We start from the raw sequence: 26981 nt of genomic DNA on the forward strand, positions 1-26981 counted from the left end.
GTATCATCCCAAGGAAAATCCAGAATCATACTAGGAAAAATCCCAAATCATTCCGGGAAAAATCCCAGATGATCCCAGGAAAAAAAATCCCGAATCATCCCAGGAAAAATCCCAAATCACCCCAGGAAAATCTCCCATATCATCCCAAGGAAACCCTGAAATCATCTCAGGAAAAAAATCCCAACTCGTGCCAGGAAAAAAAATCCCAAATCATCCCAGGAAAAACCCCAATTCACCCCAGGGAAAATCATAGCTGATCCCAGGGAAAAAAATCCCAAATCACTTCAGGAAAAATGGTTTGGGGCTCCTGCATTTTCCCCCTGGAATGCCCAATCCCACTGCCAGCGTGTTCCCAAGGAGTCTGAGCCACGGGACCACCCCAGCAAGAGAATTCCCTGGATGAATCCACCCGGGGGGTTGTCAAAAACAGGGAAAATCCAGGCTGGGAAGGAACTGAGCTGGGAGTGTTCCCTGGATGGGATTTGTGAGGGATATGTTGGAATTCCAAGGGGCAGAGCCAGGATTCCCCCAGGACAAAGAGACACCAGCCAGGGTACAAGACAAGGTTTAATCATCAATAAAAATGTACAAAAATATTCCAAGGAGAGCAGATTCCCAATTTTTCTCCCCGAGCAGGGCGGGGGCACCTTCCTGGACACGCAGGGGCTGGAAAACAGGGCTGGAATTGCCTCCTCCTCCTCCCTGCTCTGGGCTGGGCAGGGACATTCTGCAGCAGGTTCTTAAGGCAACACATGGAAATCGGGGGAAATTTGAGTTTTATTCCTAAATTTTCCAGAGGGGAAGGTAGAGGTGGAGCTGGGGGTGGACCTGGAGGTGGAGATAAGCGCTGAGGGAACACCCGCGGCTGGGCCGGGGCGGGATTTGGGGATGAGGCGGTTGTGTCACACACACCCCCTCTGCTGGCGCTGCAGCCACATTCCCATTCCCATTCCCATTCCCATTCCCTGGGTTGTTTCCTTGGAGTCAGTGCTCAGAATCAGGGAAGTCTCGGACAGACTCCACACTGTGACCGAGGACAATCCCAAAATCTGGGGGTTTGCAGGAGAGATCAGGACGTGGATTCGTCGCTCCCGTTGCCTTCCCAGAAGAAAGCCCCCAATATCCCAGATCCATCAGGGAATTAATTAAACCAGAAGAAACTAAATTAAAGGCCCTTTTCCAAAGCTGGAATGGCTCTGCCCAGCAGCCCAGTGTTATTCCCTGCCCAGGAAGGTGCCAAGGCTCCCCTGGGCTTGGGGGCACCCCCAGCCCAGCCCAGCCCAGCGCTCCAGGCTTTTTCCCAGCTTTTCCCTGGGAATTCCATTGGTTGTCTCCATTTGCTGCCAATAGGGACTGACTGGGGTGACGTGGGACAAACTAAAAGCCGCTGTAATTCCAGCCGTGGGAGGGGGCCGAGGCCCCTCCCCGCTCTGCTGGGCTGGGATGCCATGTAAACATTTTTGGTATAAATAATCTGTCATTGATCTTCATCCAGCTGCTCCAACAGAGTCCTCCTCTGCTTCTCCAGCTCCCCCTCGCTCAGCTCGCTGCCCGACGTGTCCCAGTTCCCCTGCGGAGACAACCGGGATCGTGCTCAGGATGGGGCTTTCCAGGGGGTTGGACCCTCTGGAGGTGCCACCTGTGCCCACTGGGACTCTCAGAGAGGACACAGACAGAGCTGGGCAGCTCGTGGCACAGGTGGCTGCTCTGTGGCACACTCAGGATCCCCGAAAACCCAATTATTTGGGAATGGGAAAGACCTCCGAGATCACGGAGTCCCACCTTTGACCAAGAGTCCAACTGTGACCTTGGAACACCCCCCTGGAGCTGCCCCCTGTCCCATCCCATCCCACCCCATCCCACAGGCAGCAGGGGGGAGCAGAGCTTACGGAATCTTTTCCGGGCCGTTTCTTGGTGGGAGATTTGTGTTTGGACTCGGATCTCTGCCGGCCCCGCTCCTTCTCACTGTCCCTCTCCTTCTTGTCCTTCTCCCGCTCCAGATCCGACTCGGGGGAATCCTGGAGAAGTAAAGAGGGAAATGTTGAGTATCAGTGTTGAAGATGTTCAGTGTTGATTTACAGAATAACCACAGGCAGAAAAGTCTGACTTGATTTTATGGAATCCCAGAATGGTTTGGTTGGAAGGGACATTAAGGATCATCTCCTTCCACCCCTGCCATGGGCAGGGACACCTCCCACTAGCCCAGGTTGCTCCAACCTGCCCTTGGACACTCCCAAGGATCCAGGGGCAGCCACAGCTCCTCTGGTAACCTGTGCCAGGGCCTCCCCACCCTCCCAGCCAGGAATTCCTTCCCAATATCCAACCTAAATTTCCCCTCTTCACTGGCTCTGTTTTAATCCAGCCCCTGGAAACTGCTCCAAGTATTTCCTAATTAAGCACAGAAATAAATAACCCAAAAACATCGAGGAAGGTTTGTTCAAGGCAGAACTTCCACCATTCCCAGTGCAAAGGTGGGACATGCTGGATGTCCCCCAGCCCATCTCTTTGCACAGTTGGCAGTCATTCCATGAGATCTCTGGAAGTGGTGAGCTCTGGAAAATGGTTTTTCTGGCTTTTACAAACCCCACTCTTTGACCTCAGGTGATACAGGGCCTGACACAGGTGATTCAGAGCTTCTGACACATCCCTGACAGGCAGGCACAGGGAACAGCTGGAATTCTTCCCACAGTAACAGTGAACACCAGGATTTGCCAGGATAAACAGCAAATTCCAAGTTGTTAGTGCAGTCCTTCACATCTCACGTGGCTGCACTTAAACCCCCCAGACTTAGCAGTGGTTTAATATCAAGATATATAACAGAGGTATTATGTTGGCAACACCCTCCTCCAGCCTGATCCCACTCCAGCAGGTTTTTTTTCCCTGGAAAATCCCCTCTGGATGAGTGAAAGCAGTGCCAGGTTGGCCACGAGGCACCTCAGAGCTGAACTGCACTTACAGACTTGTGTCTCCTCTTCTTGCTCTTCTTCTTGTGCTTTTTGGACTTCTTGTAACTCCTCTCTGCAGGCACAGGAGACAAAACCGCATCAGTGGAGTGCTGAAGACCCAGCAATCCAGCTGGGAAGGAGGATTCCAACCCAATCCAACCCCATCCCGTACCGGATTCCGCACTGGACGAGCGCTCGGACACCGAGCGGGACTCCGAGCGCTGCCGCTTCTTCTTGGAGTGGCTGTCGTCGTCCTCGGACTCGGAGCCCTTGGGATGCAAAGCCAGGGAATGGTTACAGTGGATCCCAAGGACGGGAGCCCTCGGGAGCCGTGGCAGAGCTGGGTTTGGGGGCCCCTGGAACACTTACGGAGCGGGAGCGGGAGCGTTTCCGGTGATGCTTTTTGGACTTCTTCGAATGTTTCTTGGTCTTCGAGTGGTGGTGCTGGCACTCGTGCTGTGGGACAGGAGAGGGGTCAGCACGGAATTCCAGAGGGCTTGGGCTGGAAAGGACCTTAAAGGTCATCCAGTTCCAACCCCAACACCTGGCCTTGGACACTCCCAGGGATCCAGGGGCAGCCACAGCTTCTCTGGGCAACCTGTGCCAGGGCCTCCCCACCCTCCCAGCCAGGAATTCCTTCCCAAGATCCAACTTAAAGTTCCCCTCTTTCAGCTGGAAGCCATTCCCTGTGTCCTGTCCTTGCAGTCCCTGGAGAACAGTCCCCCAGGAATGAGGCAGCCCCACCTCATCAGCTCCCTGAGGACACCCCAAGAACCCGGGACCTTGTTCCTCACCCTCCACAAACCTGGGACAGGTTAAAAACCCCCAATCACACATTTACTGTCAAAACCCCCCCAAAAATGGGCACTGTTGCCACAAAAAAAGCCCCCAGGAGCAAGGAAACACAAGGTTTGGTACCTGGATCCAGTTTAAAGCTGGCCTAAAACCCACACCTTGCTTTGCCAAATTTCAAATTGTCAAATTAAGGCATTTTAAGCCCAAATTCTTACAAACTGCAGAAAATAAAACAAAACCCCCAAAGAGCACGTGCTACACAATGAAATAAATCTCACACTGGCACTTTATTGAACCCTGTCAGAAGTTCTGCAGCTCAACTCAAAATAAGGATGGAACTAAACTGCAGCATTTGTTTTGCTCATCAGCAAGAAAATCGACCAGAGTAAAAAAAATAATCATGATTCTGGTGTGTTCTGGGAGTCCCTGATTCGTAGGGAATAAAATCCTGGACAAGTTTAGTTCCAATTTCATCTTGTTTCCTATGAAATCCCAGCAATAAATTTCCTAAAACGAAGCAGGAAATTTTCATGTCAACTCCAAAAATTCTTGCAGGAGCAGATTCAAAGACCAATTATTTCTCAAAGAAGTGTGAGATGTTTCTCCAGCTGCTCACTTGGGAGATGAGGTTTTATATCCATCACTTTAAGGTGATTCCCAATGTACCAGAAATCAGCAAAGTCCTGTTGAATCCTTCCCCTTCCCACCCAACTTAGGAGGAATAGGAATTTTTTTTTTGGTAAATTCCCTCATGAGGGAAAAAAATAAATTAGGAACTACCTCTAGTACATGTAAGAAGTCTTTAAATATCCTTTTCCTTTCAGACTCCAGGGTGATGTCTTCAAATGCTGGTTCCTTCACAAACCTGTCTCTGATCTGCCAGAAAAACAGCAATGGAATTATAATAGCAGATGGAGCATTTAGAAATAAAAATAATAACAAGAATAAAGGGTTTAGGGTTCATGGGTTAGGTCCAGGGTTAGGGGTCAGCATTAGCAGCAGCAGGCTGGTGAAACCACTTGGGAATTCTTTCCTAAGGAAGGGACCATTAGGGTCAGGGTTTAGGGTTTGGGCCAGGGCTAGTGGTTAAGGTTAGGGTTAGGATGAGGGTTAGGAGGCTGTGGAATTCCTTTGGGAACTGTTTCTTAAGGAAAGGCCACACTCCCATCCTCCCAGCCAGTGTCCAGCTCGATGGGGGATGCAGGGTTAGGGCTGGGATCAGGATTAGGGGTTAGCATTAGCAGGCAGCAGGTGGCTGAATCCATTTGGGAATTCTTTCCTAAGGAAAGGACTGTTAAGGTTAGGATTAGAGTTCAGGGTTAACATTAGCAGGTAGCAGGCTGTTGAATCCATCTGGGAATTCTTTCCTGAGGAAGGGATCACACTCACATCCTCCCAGACAGCGTCCAGCTTGATGTGGGGTGTAGGGTTAGGGTTAGGAGGCTGCTGAATCCCTTTGGGAATTGTTTCCTAAGGAAAGGCCACACTCACATCCTCCCAGACCACATCCAGCTTGATGGAGGGAGTGGGGTTAGAGTCAGGATCAGGGTGTTGAATCCCTTTGGGAATTGTTTCTTAAGGAAAGGTCACACTCACATCCTCCCAGACTACATCCAGCTTGATGTGGGGTGTAGTTAGGGCTAGGATCAGGGTGTTGAATCCCTTTGGGAATTGTTTCCTAAGGAAAGGCCACACTCACATCCAGCTTGATGTGGGGTGTAGTTAGGGTTAGGATCAGGGTGTTGAATCCCTTTGGGAATTGTTTCCTAAGGAAGGGCCACACTCACATCCAGCTTGATGTGGGGTGTAGTTAGGGTTAGGATCAGGGTGTTGAATCCCTTTGGGAATTGTTTCCTAAGGAAAGGCCACACTCACATCCTCCCAGACAGCGTCCAGCTCGATGGGGGGGGTGGCCTGTTTCAACATGCTCTTGAAGGCCGACTCCTTGCGCTTCATCTTCCGAGCCTCCTCCTTCTCCCGCTCCCGCTCCCGGGCCTCGGCCTTCTCCAGCAGCTGCAGCAAGGAAGAGGCACAGGACATAAGGAAAAGGGACAGGGCATAAGGAAAAGGCACAGGGTATAAGGAAAAGGCACAGGGCATAAGGAAAAGGCACAGGGTATAAGGAAAAGGCACAGGGTATTTCAAAGACATCCAAGTGGAAGGGGGATAATCCAGTTTAACAGGATTTTTGGAAAGCCAGTTCACCTTCGGAGTGGTCTGTTAGTGTGAATTATAATAATAATAATAATTAATCAATGGTTTAATTTCAAAGCACAGAATGGCTGTTCCTGAGAATCTAAACCAGAGTTAATTAATAAACTCCAGAAACACACACACAGCTCATGAGATCAGCTGTGTGTAAATGAGAGAACCTGACTCAATTCCTACCTCAGAATTCCCTAAGCTGGAATGGTGATGGTTGGAACTAAGATCAACCTCTGCCACAATTCTGGCAACTGATATCAGCATAAGCATCTCCCCAAATTATTATGGGAGTAGGCAGAGCAATACAGTGAAAATAAATGTTAATTCTTGCTTGGACAAGAGATTTCATACCCTAATTAATTACCCTAATAAAAACACTAATTTGACATTTATTAATGACAGATATTAAAATATCCAGGATAATTATTGATATTATATTATAATTCTGGTCTCCATGAACACTCACACTGTTGAAAGCCAGTTTGATATTTCCTGCATCCAGAGTTGTGGCTCTTTTGGTGGAGCTGATGACGGTGACGAAATCCTCGAAGGAGGTGTTCACCTCCACCACGAAGCCCTTGTCCTGGAAGGAAAGGAATTCCTTGGCATCGGGGAGTCAGGAATTCCCAGCCCCAACAGGTTCCCTGGGAGGAGGGATTTGGCATGACAAGGAATTTCCTGGGATTTGCTCACCTTTAGGATGTCTTTGATGATCTTCTTCTCGTCGTGGTAACGAGCCTTCAGGTCCTCCACGTAGAACTTGAACAGGTCCAGGGCTGTGGATCCTGAGGGGAGGGAGCCACAGAAACTTTGCATGTTTCTCACATATTTTGGGATTCTTTGTATTTTTTTAGATATTAGATTTCTAAAGATATTTTTAGATTTTCTTAGATTTTTTTTTTTTTTAGATTTTTTCAATTTATTACATATTTCTTTAGCTTTTTTAGCTATTTCTGTATTTATTTTTTACACATTTCTAGGATCTTTTAAAAATCTTTTAAGCCTTTTACCAATTTCTTAAATATTTATTTAATTTTTTAGCTATTCACATATTTATTTTCTTACAAATTTCTAGGATCTTTTAAAGATCTTTTAAGCTTCTTTAGCTTTCATATTTTATTTTTTTAGATTTTTTTCAATTTCTTCAATTCTTATTTAGCTTTTTTAGCTATTTTGTATTTATTTTTTACATATTTCTAGGATCTCTCAAAGATCTTTTAATCTTTTTTAGCTTTCAGATTTTATATTTTTTTTAGATTTTTCCAATTCTTTAGATATTTATTTAATTTTTTAGCTATTCACATATTTATTTTCTTACAAATTTCTAGGATCTTTTAAAGACCTTTTAAGCTTCTTTAGCTTTCAGATCTTTTTTTTTGTTAGATCTTTTCAATTTCTTAGATACTTATTTAGATTTTTTAGCTATTTACATATTTATATTCTAGGATACATATTTCTAGGATCTTCTGAAGATCTTTTAAGCTTCTTTAGCCTTCATATTTTATTTTTTTAGATTTTTTTCAATTTCTTCAATTCTTATTTAGCTTTTTTAGCTATTTTGTATTTATTTTTTACATATTTCTAGGATCTCCTAAAGATCTTTTAATCTTTCTTAGCTTTCAGATTTTATTCTTTTTTCAGATTTTATTCTTTTTTTCAGATTTGTCCAATTTTTTAGATATTTATTTAATTTTTTAGCTATTCACATATTTATTTTCTTACATATTTCTAGGATCTTTTGAAGATCTTTTAAGCTTTTTTAGCTTCCAAATTTTATATATTTTTTAGATTTTTTCAATTTATTACATACTTATTTATCTTTTTTAGCTATTTTGTATTTATTTTTTACACATTTCTAGGCTCCTTTAAAGATCTTTTAAGCTTTTTTAGCTTTCAGATTTTCTTTACTTTTTATTTAGACTTTTCCAATTCTTTAGATATTTAATTTTTTAGCTATTCACATATTTATTTTCTTACATATTTCTAGGATCTTTTAATCTTTTTTAGCTTTCAGATTTTCTTTACTTTTTTTAAGATTTTTTCAATTTCTTAAATATTTATTTAGATTTTTAAGCTATTTTGTATTTATTTTTTACATATCTCCAGGATCTTTTAAAGATCTTTTAAGCTTTTTTACCTTTCAGATTTTATTTTTTTAGATTTTTTCAATTTCTTAGATACTTATTTATCTTTTTTAGCTATTTTGTATTTATTTTTTACGCATTTCTAGGATCTTTTAAAAAGATCTTTTAATCTTTTTAAGCTTTCACATTTTATTTTTTTTTAGATGTTTTCAATTTCTCAGATACTTATTTATCTATTTTAGCTATTTTGTATTTATTTTTTGACATATTTCTAGGCCCTTTAAAAAAGATCTTCTAAGCTTTTTTAGCTTTCAAATTTTGTATTTATATTTTTATTTATATTTTATATTTTTTAGATTTTTTCAGTTTCTTCGATTCTTATTTAGCTTTTTTAGCTATTTACGTCTTTATTTCTTACACATTTCTAGGCTCTTTTAAAGACCTTTTAAGCTCTTTTAGCTTCCAAATTTTACTTTTTTTTAGATTTTCCATAATATTTTAAATACATTAAGATATCTAGGGTTTTTTTTTTCATTTTCCTTTCGATTTAAGACATTTTTAGGTGTGTTTTTACCTTTTTTTCCCTAGTTTTTTTTCCATTTTTTTTCTTTTCCCCCTTCCCCCCCAGATTTTAAGATTTTTTTCCCAAATGTTTAAGCTATTTTTTGAGCCATTCCAAAAATCCCCAATCCCTTACCAGGCTGGCCCAACATGCTGGTGAACCTGATGTCGTAGCTGATGGCCGGGTAGAGTTCCATCCAGGAGGAAATGGAATGTAACTGCCCGTGCTCGTGCAGCTCGTCCAGGAACATCTGCCAAACACAACAGAACAGGCATTTCCCGTCACTCCTCACACACTTCCATGGTTAGGCCTCATAGTGATGACTGCAATTCCATAGTTGCTCAAATATGACTGAAAAATCCCATTTTTATTGTTTTTTTTCCGCCCTCCTCCAGCGTTGTTTTACGACATCCCAGTTGCACTTCCCTAGCTATCCACATCTGCCCAACCTTATCTCCCTCTGCCCCACCTGATCTCCGGCGGCCCAACCTGATCTCCCTCTGCCCAACCTGAATTCCCCTCTGCCCACCTTGACTCCCTCTGCCCAACCTATCTCCCTCTGCCTAACCTGATCTACTCCTCTGGCCGGCAACCTGATCTCCCTCCTGCCTAAACTGAGTCTCCTCCCTCGGCCCAAAACCCGGATCTCCTCCCTCGCCCAACCTGATCTCCCTCTGACCAACCTGATCTCCCTCTGCCAACCTTGAATCTCCCTCTCTGACAAACCTTATCTCCCCTGCCCACTGATCTCATTCTGTCAACTTGATCTCACTCGGGCCCAACCTGGTCTCCCTCTGCCCAACCTGATCTCCTCCCTCTGCCCAACCTGATCTCCTCCCTCTGCCCAACCTGATCTCCCCCTGACCAACCTGATCTCCCTCTGACCAACCTGATCTCCCTCTGCCCAACCTGATCTCCCTCTGACCAACCTGATCTCCCTCTGACCAACCTGATCTCCTCCCTCTGCCCAACCTGATCTCCTCCTTCTGCCCAACCTGATCTCCTCCCTCTGCCCAACCTGATCTCCCTCTGACCAACCTGATCTCATTCTGTCCAACTTGATCTCCCTCTGCCCAACCTGATCTCCCTCTGCCCAACCTGATCTCCTCCTTCTGCCCAACCTGATCTCCCTCTGCCCAACCTGATCTCCCTCTGCCCAACCTGATCTCCTCCTTCTGCCCAACCTGATCTCCTCCTTCTGCCCAACCTGATCTCCCTCTGCCCAACCTGATCTCCCTCTGCCCAACCTGATCTCCCTCTGCCCAACCTGATCTCCTTTTACAACCAGGTGACCTGCCTGGTGGGTGAGGGGAAGGCTGTGGATGTGTCTGCCTGGACTTCAGCAAAGCCTTGGACACCATCTCCCATGGCACATTCCTGGAAAAGCTGCAACCCATGGCTTGGACAGGGGCACTCTGTGCTGGGTTAGGAACTGGCTGGAGGGCCAGGCCCAGAGAGTGGTGGGGATGGAGCTGCATCCAGCTGGGATCTGGTCACTGTTGGTGTCCCCAGGGATCAGTGCTGGGCCCAGTCCTGTTTAATATCTTTATTGATGATCTGGATGAGGGGATTGAGTCCATCATCAGCAAATTTGCAGATGACACCAAGTTGGGGGGGAGTGTCGATCTGCTGGAGGGCAGGAGGGCTCTGCAGAGGGACCTGGATAGGTTGGAGGGTTGAGCTGATTCCAAGGGGATGAGGTTCAAGCAGGCCAAGTGCCGGGTCCTGCCCTTTGGCCACAACAACCCCCGGCAGCTCCAGGCTGGGCCAGAGGGGCTGGAGAGCAGCCAGGCAGGAAGGGAGCTGGGAGTGGGGATGGACAGGGAGCTGAACAGGAGCCAGAGTGTGCCCAGGGGGACAAGAGGGCCAATGGATCCTGGCCTGGCTCAGGAACAGGGTGGCCAACAGGGCCAGGGAAGTGATTCTGCCCCTGGACTCAGCGCTGGGGAGGCCACCCCTGGAGTGCTGTGTCCAGTTCTGGGCCCTCAGCTCAGGAAGGACATGGAGGGGCTGGAGCAGGGCCAGAGGAGAGCAACGAGGCTGGGGAAGGGACTGGAGCACAAGTGCTGTGAGGAGAGGCTGAGGGAGCTGGGGGGGCTCAGCCTGGAGAAGAGGAGGCTCAGGGGAGACCTCCTCACTCTCTGCAACTCCCTGACAGGAGGGGGGAGCCGGGGGGGGTTGGTCTCTTTTCCCAGGCAACCATCAGCAAGACAAGAGGACTCGGTCTGAAGCTGTGCCAGGGGAGGTTTAGGTTGGATATTAGAAAGAATTTCTTTGCAGAGAGGGTGATCAGCCATTGGAATGGGCTGCCCAGGGAAGTGGTGGATTCTCTGTCCCTGGAGGTTTTTAAGACAAGACTGGATGTGGCATCAGTGCCATGGGCTGGGAACCACAGTGGGGTTGGATCAAGGGTTGGGCTTGATGATCTCAGAGGTCCCTTCCAACCCAGCTGATTCTGTGATTCTATGATCTATTTCTTCTTACTTTCCCCAACTTCCTGGCAACCAGGTGCATTCCAGAGTGGAGAAAACGCTACCAAACCTCCCACCTGAGGCACAAAACCACCCTTAGAAATAACAAAATCCCACATAACGACCTATTTAGGACAGAAAAGCCAATCCCACCAACCTGGAAGGATTCCCTGTTTTTCCTCTGCCTCCTCCTTTCTCTCAGCAAACTTTTCTGCTTTTCCTCTTCCTCCTCTTTTTCCAAGGCCCGGATATGCTCCTCAAAACAGATCAGGGCGTCCTCCTTATCCATGTCTGGCGAGATAACGGAATGATAAGGGGAAAAATCAGGTTATTTCTTCCCATTCCCTCTCCCAGAGGGATCCCAAAGATCCTGTGGACTCACTCTGGAGCTCCTCATCCTCTGCAAACGTGGGGTTGTCCATCAGGTACTGCTGGGCCTCCGACCACGTGGTGCAATAGGTGACATTGGCCATGTTATCCAGGATGTTCTTCAGGGCTTCCCAGTTCCTCTTCCGTAGCTGCTTGGCTTGTTCCTGAGGAGAAAACACACGGATTTGGGTTGGGAATCTGAGGCTGTGGGGACAGAAAGACATGACATCAACTTTGCTCCAAAAAACCTCAAAATTAGCCTTTCATTTACAGAGAATCCCAGACTGGTTGGGGTTGGAAAGGACCTTAAATCCCATCCAGTCCCATCCCTTCCCACTGGCCTCATCCCAGCTGGCCTTGGACACACCACAACTTGGACCTACACAGTTTTTACATATTATTATTGTTTCAGTGATTCAGAGCAGCTTAGAAATAAAAATAATCTTTTCATTTATTCAAACCATCCTAAAAATTAAACACGTGGTAAATTCAGCAGGAATTGATGTGCATAAAAACAAAGACCTTCCAAAGAAACTGCTCTTTATCTGCCATAACCCTCAAAGCAGAGGTTGAAATTAATTCAGGGGTAACAAGATAAATGAGGAGGGAAGTTACCTTCTCCTTCTTGGACAGGAAAAACAAGACATCCTCATAGATTTCCAGGCGATCCCGCTCGGATATGGCATTCCACACCTCCATCTCCCCAAACATCTGCTCAGCTTTCCTGGGACGAGACAAAGCACCCCAGGAATTAATTATTCACATTATTATTAAACCACCCCACCATCCCACCCCACCAGTGAACACTGTCAGGAGCAGGAACACTTCCATAGGCCGTCTCCCTGATTTTCCCCCTTGGGATTTTATTTTCTGTGACACCTTTTTTGATCTTTTACAAAGGAAGGGAAGAATTTCAAATGAAAGCTGATGTCACTGCCCATCCTCTCAGCCCAGCAGGACTTTTCTCCTGGATTTTCCTCCTGCCCCAGCACCCCTTACTTGTATCTGGTGGTGGATGTCATCTTCTCGTGGTTCTCCAGGAAACGCTGGAAGGATTCTTTGGCTTCTTTGTACTTGGATCTCGCCTCTTCTTTCTCCTCCTTTTCTGTCTGCACTTTGTAAGCATTAAAAGCTTGTTTTTTCTCACTCAGTTTTGCCAGAGCACTTCAGAGCAGAGAAAAAAGAGAATAATTCTGTCATTTATACAAAGGGATTAAATACGAGAAACAAACCCAAAGAACTGAAAGGCAGCAGATCTGAATAATCCAGATTTTGAGACAAAATTAAATATATAATATATATAATATAATAACATAATAATATAATAATATTATATATAATAATAGAAAAATAATATATAATAATATAGTATAATGTAATGTAATATAATAATAGGAATATAATAATATATATTATATATTATAATAATATAGTGCAATGCAATATAATATAATAATAGAAATCTAATAATATATATTATATACAATATAATATAATGTAATGTAATATAATAATAGAAATCTAATAATATATATAATACATAATATAGTATAATAATATAATGCAATGCAATATAATAATAGGAATATAATATATATTCTATACAATATATTATAATTACTGTAATGTAATATAATAGAAATATATATTCTATACAATATATTATAATAATATAGTATAATGTAATGCAATGTAATAATAGAAATATAATAATATATATTATATATAATAATACAATATAATATAATAAAAATGTCCAGTCACCACCATCACTCCCTCAGGATTAGTGGAAGATCATTGAAAAAAGCATCATTTCTAATAAAAGTAGTTAACAATATAATCCAAGTTACTATTTTGCTGCATTTACACATTTAAACAACATTTTAATCATAGCTATCAACCACTTTTCTGCCAATGTTTGTAGCAGCCACTCATTCCATCATTACAAATGTGTATTTTTATTCCCAAAAAATTGATGGAAACAGCAGAAAATACCAACTACCACATCTTTTCCAAAGGAAAAACTCAGCCCAGGGCTTGCACTTCTTTATGCAGGGAAGGACCAAAGTTCCCTGCCAAAGGTCCATGTTCCCAAAGGCCCCAGTATTCCTAATTTTGGGGGGGATTTGAGGAGGGAAGGATGGAGCAGTACCTGTATCTGGGATCGTTGATGATCATTTTCATGGCCTGCTCCCAAGAAGCATTGGATGGGACTCGCTGGGAAGACAAGAAATCATGGAATAATTAGCTTTGGCATCAACATTCCACTGTGAAATTCCTTAAAAAACAACCCTTAGCTTAAAAAAAAATCAAAATAAAACTTGGCAAGTGCAGGTTTTGTAGCTCAAGAAAACATTAAGAATTGGCCCAAATACCTTTTCTTTTAACAGCTCTTTAAATGCTTGTTTTGCTTCTTCCTTTGTGTTCCAGGTGTAGGTTTTTTTAACTGGTTGGGCATCATCGTCCTCCTTCTTTGAAGCAGCACTAGAAACAAAAAGCAATTTATTATTTAAGTCTTTTTTTTCTAAGGTAGAGCCACTGAAGAGTCCTAAATGACTATAATTTGAGTTTTTTAAACAGCAGCTCAAAGTCAAACCCTGATAAATCCAGTTTGGACAAGGCTTTTCCTCACAGGCACCACACACAACTCATCAGAAAAAGCAAATTATTTCAGATCAATATTTCCCTGATGCAATTGCCTGCTCAAGTTATCTAGAAATTATTCATAAAAATACAATGCTGGAATGCAACAGGAATATTCCTATATTATATATGCCTAAAAATGTGCCTCTTGTCCTTGATGACCTCCTGCTGTCTGCAATCCCCCTCAGCATTTTTTTATTTGAGTGATAAAAATCATAATCATTCCCCACATAATCAATTCTTCATTATTAATTAAGAAAGGGTCCAACTTCTGCTGGAACAGATAAAGATGTATTTAGTATTTCATTTTCTTCTATTGATAACCAAGTGCACAGATCTAAGGAAAAGGATCATAAAGGGTAAGTATTTAATGGGAAATTCTTCCAGCTATTGAAAAATTTATGGAATTTTCATGTCATTGATGCTCTGTAGGGTTTAAGAGCTTTGGGAGACGGTTGGCAAGGGGAGTTAATTTTCTAAAAATAGATTTAATAAATAATTCTTCCTCTCTTTCTTACTCATTATTATTCTGTGGTGCCATTGACTCACATTCATGTTAAGGAGCCTGGTGACCCTCAACTGAAGATAAACCAGATCCCAGAAGAAATAAAAATGCAGCAAAGCCATGTGGATTCATAATTTATCATGGAATCATTTGGGTTGGGAGGGAACTTAAAGGTCATCTTGTTCCAACACCTTCCACTAGACCAAGTGGCTCCAAGCCCCGTCCAGCCTGGCCTTGGACACTTCCAGGGATCCAGGGCCAGCCACAGCTTCTCTGCCCAACCTGGGCCAGGGCCTGCCCACCCTCCCAGCCAAGGATTTCTTCCTAATCCTTCATCTCCACCTGCCTTCCTTCATCTTAAATCCACTCCCCCTTGTCCTCCAATAAAACAATGTTCTCCAAGAACTTGCTTTAAGATGTGCCACAGGTTTGGGACAAGACTTTGGTGTTTGGGATCAGAGAGTCATAGAATGGTTTGAGTTGGAAGGGACCTTAAAGCTCCTTCAGTTCCAACACTGACACCTTCCACCAGCCCAGGTTGCTCCAAGCCCCGTCCAACCTGGCCTTGGGCACTCCCAGGGATCCAGGGGCAGCCACAGCTTCTCTGGAAAACCTGGGCCAGGGCCTGCCCACCCTCCCAGGGAAGGATTTCTCCCTAATATCCAACCTAAACCTCCTTCCCTGGAGCTTCCCCCCTGCCCCCTGTGCCACGACCCCACTCACTCTCCCGTTCCCTCCTGCTTGGCCGTGTCCTCGGTGCCGGTGGCCGCGTCCCCCGATCCCTCCTGCGCTCCGGGGGCGGCGCTTCCTTGGCCCTGCTCCTCGGCCTGGGCTGGCCCAGCACCCTCAGCTTCCCCCCCGGCAGCAGCTGGAGCAGCTTCCCCCTCTGGAGCGGCTCCGGCGGGAGCAGCCGTGGCCGCGGGGGCGGATTCGGCCGCGGGGGCGGTTCCGGCTCCGCTCGGAGCGTCCGTGGAGGCGGCCGGAGCTGCCGTGGATGCGCCGGAATCCTCGGGCTTTGTGCTGGGGGAACCAAAAACACCCACTGTCACCCACAGCTCCGGGAGGCAGGGCAAACCCAGAGGTTAATTAGGTTAAGGGAGTTAATGAAGTACGAAATCAGAGGTTTAGGGTTAGGTAAAGACGAGGAAAAGGGTTCAAGGCCATCGGAAAAGGGTTCGAGGCTCTCCAGAAAGGGTTCAGGGCCCTCAGAAAGGGGTTAAAGGCTCTCAGAAAAGGGTTAAAGACTCAAAAAAGGGTTAAAGGTTCTCAGAAAAGGGTTAAAGACTCAAAAAAGGGTTAAAGGTTCTCAGAAAAGGGTTCAAGGCTCTCAGAAAAGGGGTAAAAGCCCTCAGAAAAGGGTCCTAAAGACCCTCAAAAAAGGGTTCAGGGCCTTCAGAAAAGGGGTAAAGGCCCTCAGAAAAGGGTTTTAAAAGCTCTCAGAAAAGGGTTTTAAAGGCCCTCAGAAAAGGGTTTAAAAGGTTCTCAGAAAAGGGTTTTAAAGGCCCTCAGAAAAGGGTTTTAAGTGCCCTCAGAAAAGGGTTTTAAGTGCCCTCAGAAAAGGGTTAAAGACTCTCAAAAAGGGCTCAGGGTCCTCAGAAAAGGGTTTTAAGGGTTCTCAAAAAAGTGTTAAAGGCTCTGGGAAAAAGGTTTTAAAGGTTCTCAGAAAAGGGTTTTAAAGTCTCTCAAAAAAGGGTTAAAGACTTAGCAAAGGGTTCAAGGCCCTCAAAAATGGGTTTTAAAGGCCCTCAGAAAAGGGTTAAAGGCTCTCAGGAAAGAGTTAAAGACTCTCAGAAAAGAGTTAAAGACTCTCAGAAAAGGGTTCAAAACCCTCAGAAAAGCACAAAATCAGCTCCAAGTAAAAGCTTTACTCAAACTCTGGATCTGTGGAGGTCCATCAGCCTATTTACAGCCACCCAGAATACATTATTTGAGGCTTAATATGTATTATTTATGTATAAAATTGATATATTATTTATATATATTGGAATGAAAAGCTGCAAGGAGAATGTTTGAAGATTTCAAGACCAGAGTCCATCTTTAAGCAATAGGCAGAAAATTAGGATAATATTAAAAACATACCTGTTTTCTTCAGCTTTAATCATTGCTGGAGGAGAAAGGGGAAAAGCAATTAAAATATAGCTTGGAAATAATTGATATGCACATGATGAAAAGGTCCTGCAAGACAATTACTGATTTAATAAAGCACAGCTTTAAGTATTTTTGTTACTATCAATAATTTGATTATTTGTGCCCTTTAGAGAGTAAAATCAATTCAGACTCAACCAAACCCATTCAAGAAAAATGAGGGCACATAAAGAAAAACTTCTTGGTTTAAAATCACTATTTCAGTGTTAAAAGAGGAGTTCAAAGGACAGAAAATCAGGATTATCAAACAGCATAAAAAACCCAGGAGGAACTATCTAAATCACTGCTGTTTATTCTTTTTAAACACTTATTTCTTTCCCAGCTGATTTTGTAGCTATTTTATCCCCTCACAATCCCAAATAAAACCATGGTAAAAGAGAAAAATGGGAGTATCAAATGACATTTGTATAAAAGGAGTCACTGCCTTTATTTTTATATATATATATATATATGCACACACAAAGACAATATATTATCTATATATTAATAAATTTATATATTACCTATATATATGAAAAACTCCCAACATTTTTGCCACTTGAATTTCTCAAAATAATTTTTGCCAAAAATGAAAGCCAAAATGATACCTGGACAAAGCCTTGCTTTTATATATATTAAAAAGAATAAACATATAAATATATATGTAAATATATATGTATATTTGCTCCACAGACATCTCAGATGCATTAACTCTACTCCAAAGAGCTTATTTCAGTAATTAAGTCACTAACTGAGGTCTGACTGCTGTGCTTGGACACTTTTTTTTGGGGTAACTTTACCTTCAAGATCCTCCAGTTCTTTGGGTTTGGCCCAGCGGGATTCCTTGGTTTGGGAATTGTAATAATAAGGCTTCCCAGAATCTGATTTATACTCTTTCCAGGGACACTTGGACAACAGTTGCTAATGGAGAGAAAGCAAAATGCATCGATCAAAATAAAGCAAATAACCAGCTTATAAAAAAGGAGGGAGAGGGATTTTTTATACGGGCAGAGTGACAGGACAAGGGGTGATGGTTTAAACTGCCAGAGGGGAGGGACAGTGGGATATTGGGAAGGAATTCCTGGCTGGGAGGGTGGGCAGGCCCTGGCACAGGTTGGGCAGAGAAGCTGTGGCTGCCCCTGGATCCCTGGAAGTGTCCAAGGCCAGGCTGGAGCAACCTGGAATAGTGGGAGGTGTCCCTGCCCATGGCTTTAAAGTCCCTTCCAACCCAAACCATCCTGGGATTCTCCATTACTTATCTAAATAATAAGGAATGACATAATTTTAATAAGAAAAAAAAATATCTAAAAATGAGAACTGAAGAGTTTTTTTCTACTTTGTAACATCAGCATAAGGAGCAGGACACAAACATTTTGGCAACGACTCTTCTCTGGAGAGTTTGCTCCCCTTGGGAAGTAAATCCCTTGGCAGAGCCATTCTCCTGCACGAGTGATGCTCAGAAATCCTCGTGTTCCCACCCCACCAGCCAGGACAGTCACTTTAATCGGATAATCTGATTTTAGGTCACCTCAGCAGGTGTTTTGAGATCATCTGGCTTCTCCCACGTCGACTGCTTCGTCTCGGTGTTGTAGTAATAAGTTCTTCCATCGGGAGATTTGTGCTCTGTCCACGTGGATTTCTAGGGAAATCAGGAGATGCCGTGGATAATGAACAAGGACTGGTGACCAGGATGGTGTCAAAATCCAGGAGAAAGGGGGAAACACAAGTGGAAAGCAGCCAAACCTGCTTGGAGTGATCCTCAGTGGCAGAGCTGGTGGTGGTGGCCGTTTGCTGGACTGTGGAGACCACGGGATGGGTTGTCTGGGAATGAAACAAAAGAGCTCTGAAAATCCTGGATAACTGCTGGTTTTCACCTGCATGTGTTAAATACACTGAATTTACCCAAAGCACACTTTAAGGCAGTGCTGTTTGCAGCAAAGTGCTTTTTTGGAGGACTGGAGCTTCCCATTCCTCATTCCAAAGCCACTAATTCCCACCAGAAAGGGAAAGCGAAGCGGCCAAATTCCAACTCGAACTCCCAGGTCAAAGTTCCAGGAGCAAACCCCATTCCCAAAACTTAAAGGAAAATTTGCTGCCAGAAGATTCTGCCTTCCTGAATTCCCATTTAACTCCTCAAGAGCTTCCTGCTGTTTCCCATGAAGAGTTTTTGTATGAATTCCCTGAAATCAGGAGCGGGAGAGGACGGCTCTTCCCATCCCCTCCGGATCACTGATGGGATGTGGCCATGGGGAACTGGAATTCCTTACAGTCCAACTGCAAATCTCCTGGAAATAAGATTGATTATCATCTATATTTAATAATTAAGCTGGGAAAAGAGCCCCAGATTTCAGGCAACAGTGAAAAACTTGGGAGGAGGAGAGGAGGGGGAAAAGAGAGGGAAGGGAAAAGGGAAGGGGTTTGTTTCCAGAAGAACTAAACCAAACACACTGCAGTGTTCAGAAATTAAAGATATAACAGAAACCCCCTAATTGAACCACTGGCATTAATTACAGACTGACAGGCAAAGAAGCAAAAAAAAAAAAGCTCTGTCTGAGAGGAAAAATAGGACCCAAAGTGTCCTTTGAAACCTCCAAACCATTCCAACCTTCTGGATTTGGGGTTCTCCCATACCTGAGTTCCAGGAGGGGTCACACCTGCAAAATAAACACACAGGAATCAGAAAGGGTTTGGGTGCTTCGTTTTTCTGTGCATTAATTAAAATAAACACGCAGGAATCAGAAAGGGTTTGGGTGCTTCATTTTTCTGTACATTAATTGGTGTGTGAAAGAAAAGAATGTCCTGGGAAAAAATGAAGAGCTCCAAGTCACTGAAAAGCTGAATTAAATTTCCAAAATGGGATTATTTTGGATATTTCAGCTGATTCTGGTCAAATATTTGAAATGAAAAGGAGTTTTTGATACTCACCTACTTGTGCATCCATACTGTTCACCCCTGGCTGCAGAAACAACCAACAGACACTTCATTACTGAGTGCAACTGGAATTAAATCCCCAAGAAATACAATATATATCCGCCCAAACCAGTGCTTCCTGCCACAAAATGCTCCTTAAATTCCTTAAATAGGGATTCCCACCTTCCCCTCACCCTGTTAATTATCCCTGCTGCTTAACTAAAGCAATTAGGGACATGGTTAGGAGCTTCCTGGGGTAATTCTGTGCCTTTGGGGGTGTTAGTGGGGCATTCCTGAGCCTGGAGCTCTTCCAGATGCTCTTCTTGGAATTCTTTCCAACTGAGGAAAAAGATGCTCAGAATTCCAAGAGTTTTCCCCAGTTCTTTCTCCCTGGAGGCTAAACCAGAGCTGGTGGATTCAGCTTTAACCAGGGTTTATTTTCACTCCACACTTGTTTTATTTCAATGCTGCTCGAGAAACAAAGAAAAATGGGTTTAAAAAGTGAAAATAAATCCCTTGGGATCCATTATGTTGGATTTGATCCAACAGGACTGAACCTGGGGAATTCTCCACACCTTTTAAATGCTTTTAAATCTGTCCCTGAGCACAAGAACTGCCAGGGAACCACAGAGCAATTTGTGTCTCCACAAGGAATTCTTCCAACATTCCCTCTCCCTGGGCCTTTACTTTCCCTAAATTCCACTCTAAAGGAATTAAGAGCATTAATCTGGCCCTAAAAATCCTCATTTTTAGGAATTGCACTGTTTCTAATCAGCTTTCTGGAAGCAGGAGGTCCCAAGCCAGAGGGAGGGATGGTTTGGAAAACAGCCATCCCTAAAAATCCTCCCCAAAAATTAAATTAATGAAGTGAAATTAATTAAAAATTAATTCACATTAAATTTGACACCAAAATTATAACAGGTTATCTCAAAGTTCACATTTACAGGATTTTTTACTCATCTATAAATGATTTCAATTAGGAAGTGCTAAAATCATGCCCTTTTCCTCCTAAATCCCACATATCCAGCCTTAATTCCATCAAAATTCCTTCCTAGTCCAGTAATAAATTCAAAAGATCTGCCTTCTTTGCAAAATATATAAAATTACACATTAAAATTGAAAATTAGGGTAATTTTACAGCTGATCCAGGGGATGTTACATCCCATTCCTAACTTTATTTATTTTGCAGGAATTCTGTATCTTTGTGAACTTTTAACTTTCAATCCTCTGGATTTTAATTCCTTAAATCCCCTGGATGACACAGTTACCTCTGGTCACACAAAAATATTCAGCAGATTAATGAAATCTCTCTTTCAACAGACTCTCCCTGAGAAAACCCAGTGGATTATTAACCAGTTGAACTGTTCAAATAACCCACAAAAGGGTTTGTGCTCCAGGAAATTCCAGAGTTTGGCAGGGATATAAAATCTTCATGGGGGAAAAAAAAAAAAATCAAATAATTTCTTTCTAAATTTAAGTGGCTGCAATTGATTTTAAATGGATTTCCTGCATTAATTTGAATTAAAATTATGTTCATAGGAAAGAAATTTATTTTTCCCTTCAGATACTTCACTTGGACTTCACCATTTCCACCCAAAAATCTTCTTTATTCCTTTGAATTCCAGGAATTCCAGCAAATTTTGCTCAATGTGCTGAACTTCAGAAACTTTTTGCAAAAAAAAAATCTATTTACAACAGATGAAAATCTATTCAATATTTAAATTGAATAAATTTAAAGAGAAAGATTTTATTTAGAGATTTTTTTAGAGACCATTTAGAGATATTTTTTAAACAAATTAATAGATAAAAACCTATTTTATGATATATTGATCAGACAATTAGAACTCTTCCCAAGCAGAGTTCATGCTGGGAAGAATTCCAGCTCCAAACTGGGGAGGGATGAGGGAAGCAGAATCCAGGGCAAAAAAAGGAGGAGGAATTTAAAGACTGCTGAAAATCCCCAGGACAATAAATCTCACCAGCTCTACCTCACCCAGGAATCTTGGGGTTTTTACAGTTAATCTGATTTTTAACAATTAATCTGATTTTTTTTTCCCAAATAAAACGTCCCTGCAAGGAGCAACAGCTTCCAAATGGGACGTTTGATTTCCCAAGGAAAGGAACTAAAGCCTGAGAGCCAGCAAAGGCCTTGGAAAAGCTGGAAAAGCTGGAAAAGTGAGGGAATTGGAGTTCAAACTCACAGGAACCGTGGGCTGCATGGCAGCCTGGGACATGTGGGACATCATCATTCCAGGCATCACCGACTGCATCATTCCAGGCATCTGCAATCCAAGCAATTGGGGACACAGTTAATGATAATTCAACAGCAAATACAAGTTTGATTTTTATTTAAAAGCCATTATTGGGTATTAGTTTTTCATTAAAAAAAAAGCAAACAAGCCTTTTAGGCAACAAAAGTTTGGAGGATTCTGATTCCTTTCACTACGTCCTCAGATTTCAAAATAAAACAGGAATATTCATATTGGGAAGAACATGTCACAGGCTCCAAAATAAAATGGGAATATTCATATTAGGAATGTCCTCAGACTTCAAAATAAAATGGGAATATTCCTATTGGGAAGAACATGTCACAGGCCCCAAAAGAAAACAGGAATATTCTTATTATTCAAGAGATATTATTATTATGTCAAGAGATTCCAAACCAAAACAGGAATATTCATATTGGGAAGAATACATTACAGGCTCCAAAATAAAATGGGAATATTCATATTAGGAATGTCCTCAGACTTCAAAATAAAATAGGAATATTCATACTGGGAAGAACATGTCACGGGCTCCAAAATAAAACAGGAATATCCTTATTATTCAAGAGATATTATTATTATGTCAAGAGATTCCAAACCAAACCAGGAATATTCCTATTGGGAAGAACATGTCACAGGCTCCAAAAGAAAATAGGAATAATCTTATTAGGAATGTCAAGAGATTCCAAACCAAACCAGGAATATTCCTATTGGGAAGAACATGTCACAGGCTCCAAAAGAAAATAGGAATAATCTTATTAGGAATGTCAAGAGATTCCAAACCAAACCAGGAATATTCCTATTGGGAAGAACATGTCACAGGTTCCAAAATAAAATGGGAATATTCTTATTAGGACTGTCCACAGATTCCACTTCTGTATCCACCATCACAAGGAGCATCACCAGAATATTACATTTATTATCATTATAATACTTATTACATTAAGAATTAGGATTCAATCAGGAATTTAGCCAAAATTCAATATATGATTATTTCTTCCCTTGCACCTTGCTCTGGTTTTTATCTCAGAATTAAAGAAACCTCTGAGAAGCACCACAACTTTCTGTTCCTGGTACGTAAGACACACTAATTTTATTTCAATTTTACTTCTTCAGAAGCTGCAGAAAACTCCAAAAAACCCACTTTAATAAAACCCAAGTGATGGGTTCTTATTTATTTATAATTAAATTCTACAGAGGTGCAGAATTACAGGAGAAGAGTTTCTGCACGGACAGGATCAAATCCCTGAATTATTGACCCTTCCATTTCCCAGCTGCTGTGGGAGATTCCTGGGATCCCCTGGAATGCTGATGGGAAGCAAGGCAGGAAGAAGCCCCTGGTGGCAGTGCCTTACCTGCCCCATCGGGGGTCCCCCCATGGGGGGCATCATCTGGGGCATCATCCCGTGGGGCACAGGAGGCATGTTGGGGGGTCTCTGCCCCATGGGGTGCATCCCCATGGGGGGGTAGTGGGGCATCCCCGGGTGGCCCATCTGGAAGAGAGAGACAAAGAGGGAAAAGCAGCATGAAAGCAGCAGCAATGACACAGCAATGGCAGGAATTGTTTCACACTGGCACTGCAAAGCAGCCCCCGGGGGGGGTCACTCCTCCCAGCCCTCCAGAGCTGGAGTCCAGGGGCATGAACTGAACAGTGCCAACATCCCAACGGAAAAGGGATCGCCCCCATCATCCTTCCCCTATGGCTTCACACAGCAAAGCCCATGGAATTCAGGGATACAGCTATTGCCATGTGCTTTTCCATACAGGATTAACAAGGGCACCCTGAGGCACAGCAGTCCAGCAGGTGAAGGATTTTCTTGATGCCCAAGTTCAAGGAATTGCTTCTACCCCGACAAACATCCCAGGCTCATTTCCTAAAAACCCAAATGCTGGTGCTGTTCTAATACCTGGTAGAATCACACTTTCCTATTTTCTTTAAATTACCAAAACACATTCAGAGCTTTCTACTCCAGCAGAAGCACCAGTTCTGAGAGCACCTCCAGATAATCCTGGGCAGCATCTTCCTTTGAGGAACAGACTGGGCAGGACAAAAAATAACCCTTCTTTTTGCTCATGGAATCCCAGAGTGGTTTGGGTTGGAAGGGACATGAAAGATCATCCCTAAGCCACGGGCAGGGACACCTTCCACTAGCCCAGGTTGCTCCAAGCCCCGTCCAACCTGGCCTTGGACACTCCCAGGGATCCAGGGGCAGCCACAGCTTCTCTGCCCAACCTGGGCCAGGGCCTGCCCACCCTCCCAGCCAGCAATTCCTTCCCAATATCCCACCTAACCCTGCCCTCTGGCAGTGGGAAGCCATTCCCTGTGTCCTGGCCCTCCATGCCTTGTCCCCAGCCCCTCTCCAGCTCTCCTGGAGCCCCTTTAGGCCCTGGAAGGGGCTCTCAGCTCTCCCTGGAGCCTTCTCTTCTCCAGGGGAACCCCCCCAGCTCTCCCAGCCTGGCTCCAGAGCAGAGGGGCTGCAGGCTCAGCACCCCCACAGGGAGTTATTTCTCCCTAATCTCTCACCCAACCCTGCTCCCTTTCACTCTAGCAGCAGTTTTCCCATTATTTTTCTTATCCCAGAAGGCTCCCCGGGGCTGGGAGTCACACAAAGAGACCACAAGCAACTAAGAAGGTCTGAATGTTCTGCACACGTTTGACCTCCTCAGGTCACACCCTCAGATCCCAGCAGGGGCAGTGACAGCTCCTGTTTCCCAAGTCTCTGGTGCTGCCCAGGTAATTCCAGGGATAACAGTGCTCCCTGCAAGTCTCCTCTGTCCCCTCCCAGAGTGTCACCACATTTTCTTGTCCTTTCAGAGGGACCTGTCACCGACAGCCCCTCGCTGCTGGTGGCTGTGGTGGGGCTCAGGGTGGGAATGGTGTGGAGTCCTGCTCCCCTGCACTCACAGAATCCCAGGAGGAAGAACTTCTTCCCTTGCAGTGACCCAGCCCTGACCAGGCTGCCCAGACAGGGTGTGGAGTGTCCTCACTGGGGATGTTCCAGAACCCTCTGGACACAATCCTGTGCCAGGGGATGGTCATCCCATCTAACTCTGGGATGGCCCAGCTGGAGCAGGGAGAGGAGACTGGGTGACCCAGTGTAAGCCCTTCCAACCTGACCCACCCTGGAATTCTGGGATTCCAACCTGACCCACCCTGGAATTCTGGGATTCCAACCTGACCCACCCTGGGATTCTAATCTGATCCCTTTTGAGATTCCAACCTGACCCATCCTGGGATTCTGGGATTCTAATCTGATCCATCTTGGGATTCCAACCTGACCCATCCTGAGAGTCTGGAATTGCAACCTGACCCATTCTGTGATTCCAACATGACCCATCCTGGGATTTGGGGATCATCCTGGGATTCTGGGATCTCAAGCTGACCTATCCTGGGATTCTGAGATCATCCTGGGATTTCAGCCTGACCCGTTCTGTGGTTCCAACCTGACCCATCCTGGGATTCCAACCTGACCCATCCTGGGATTCCAACCTGACCCATCCTGGGATTCCAACCTGACCCGTCCTGGGATTCCAAAATGATCCATCCTGAGATTCCAACCTGACCCATCCTGGGATTCAAACCTGACCCATCCTGGGATTCTGGGATTGCAACCTGACCCATTCTGTGATTCCAACATGACCCATCCTAGGATTCGGGGGTCATCCTGGGATTCTGGGATCTCAACCTGACCTATCCTGGGATTCCGGGATCATCCTGGGATTTCGACCTGACTCGTTCTGTGATTCCAACCTGATCCATCCTGGAATTCTGGGATTCCAACCTGGCCCATCCTGTGACTGTGTCCCCAGAGGGTCCAGAGCAGGGACTCCCCAGGTGTGTGCCCCCCTCACGAGTGACATCCTGTCCCCCCCACTCACTCCCCCTGAGTGCCCCCCCGTCCTCCCCTCACCTCGAGTGCCCCCTGTCCCCTCACTCCCCGTGCGTGACCCCCCTCCCCGACTCCCCGTGAGCGACGCCCGTCCCTCACCATGAGCGAGCCCCTGTCCACGGCTCCGGGCCGCATGGCGGGGCTGAGCAGGGATCCCCCGCAGCGGCCGAGGATCCTGCCGCGGATGGGGGCGCGGGAGGCGGCGGGGCCGAAGGGCAGCAGCGGCTCGGGGTCCCCGCGGGGCGGGAGCAGCGGCGCCAGGAGGCTGACGGGCTTCCCCGCCGGCCAATCGGGGCGCGCGCCCAGCCGCGCGCTCTTCGGCGATTGGTCGGCGCCCGAGCCCACGGGCCGCACGGCGTCGCCCGGCGTCAGCTGCATGAGGGGCGGCGGCTTGGGCAGCGAGAACGGCAGCGCCTGCGGGGACGCGGCGGCGGCGGCCGCCGTGGAGTCCCCGCCGGACATGGCTGCGGCGGCGGCGGGCGGGCGGCGCGACCGCGCGGGGTTGCCCTGAGGCCGCTCTGCCGGGCCCGCGGGGCGCGCAGCGAAGCGGCGGCTGCGGCGGCCGAGCGCGGGGCACGCCGGGAAACCGCTCACGTGGGGCCGGGGGGCGGTGCGCGGGGAGGCGGGCGGCACCACCGGCGACGGAAAGAGGGGGGTTGCCGCTCAGCCTCGCGTTTCGGCTTCCATTCACCGGAGCGGGAGGTGGCGGTGGGTCCCCCCTCGGCCGTGCTGTGTGGTACGCGCCGCCCCCCTCCGTGAGGTGCAGTTGGTACGTGCCGAGAGCCGCTCAGTTTCCCTCTTCTCCCCCGCCCCGCGCGGTGGTCGGGGCCGCTGAGGGGGAACGGCCGCCATGAGGGGGAAACGGGAAAATCCCGGGGGAAAAGGGAATATCCCGGGGGAAAAAGGACACACGGGGACTAACGAGTCCAACACCTGCCCCTGCACACTCCCAGCAGTCCCACCGTGTCCCTCAGAGCCTTCGCTGAGAGCTCTGGGGACGGGAACACTCCCAGGATCCAGGGGCAGCCACAGCTTCTCTGGGCAACCTGGGCCAGGGCCTGCCCACCCTCCCAGCCGGGAATTCCTTCCCGATATCCATCTAACCCTGTGGGAATCCATTCTCTGCGTCCTGTCCCTCCAGGCCCGTGCAAAAAAATAGGCCAGAAAAGGAGAACTGAAAATTGACACGGTGTTAAAACTCACTGTTAACTTCA

General features: G+C 45.5%; 1 protein-coding gene across 2 annotated transcripts; it reads right to left on the reverse strand.

The window, feature by feature from the left end:
* Positions 1-549: 549 nt before the first annotated feature.
* Positions 550-26271, reverse strand: PRPF40A (pre-mRNA processing factor 40 homolog A). Of its 2 annotated transcripts, XM_027713525.2 has the most exons (26): positions 25867-26271; positions 23233-23370; positions 21815-21895; positions 19629-19659; positions 19335-19357; positions 18447-18524; positions 18232-18342; positions 17504-17624; positions 16659-16683; positions 15303-15599; positions 13807-13915; positions 13584-13648; positions 12431-12595; positions 12047-12155; positions 11445-11595; positions 11220-11353; positions 8727-8841; positions 6639-6730; positions 6412-6528; positions 5616-5753; positions 4521-4616; positions 3315-3401; positions 3118-3214; positions 2957-3018; positions 1890-2018; positions 550-1570 (listed from the first exon to the last, which is right to left on the reverse strand). In XM_027713525.2, the coding sequence occupies exons 1-26, from the start codon at positions 26227-26229 to the stop codon at positions 1478-1480; spliced, it is 3027 nt and encodes a 1008-aa protein (XP_027569326.2). In that variant the 5' UTR covers positions 26230-26271; the 3' UTR covers positions 550-1477. The 2 variants fall into 2 exon arrangements, with proteins under 2 accessions (XP_027569326.2, XP_027569325.2); XM_027713524.2 differs by having other exon boundaries at positions 2957-3214; positions 25867-26260.
* Positions 26272-26981: the final 710 nt, after the last annotated feature.

Source organism: Pipra filicauda, unplaced genomic scaffold (genome assembly GCF_003945595.2).
Source record: "Pipra filicauda isolate LSUMZ 115617 unplaced genomic scaffold, ASM394559v2 scaffold196_size3971931_pilon, whole genome shotgun sequence".
Taxonomy (NCBI): domain Eukaryota; kingdom Metazoa; phylum Chordata; class Aves; order Passeriformes; family Pipridae; genus Pipra; species Pipra filicauda.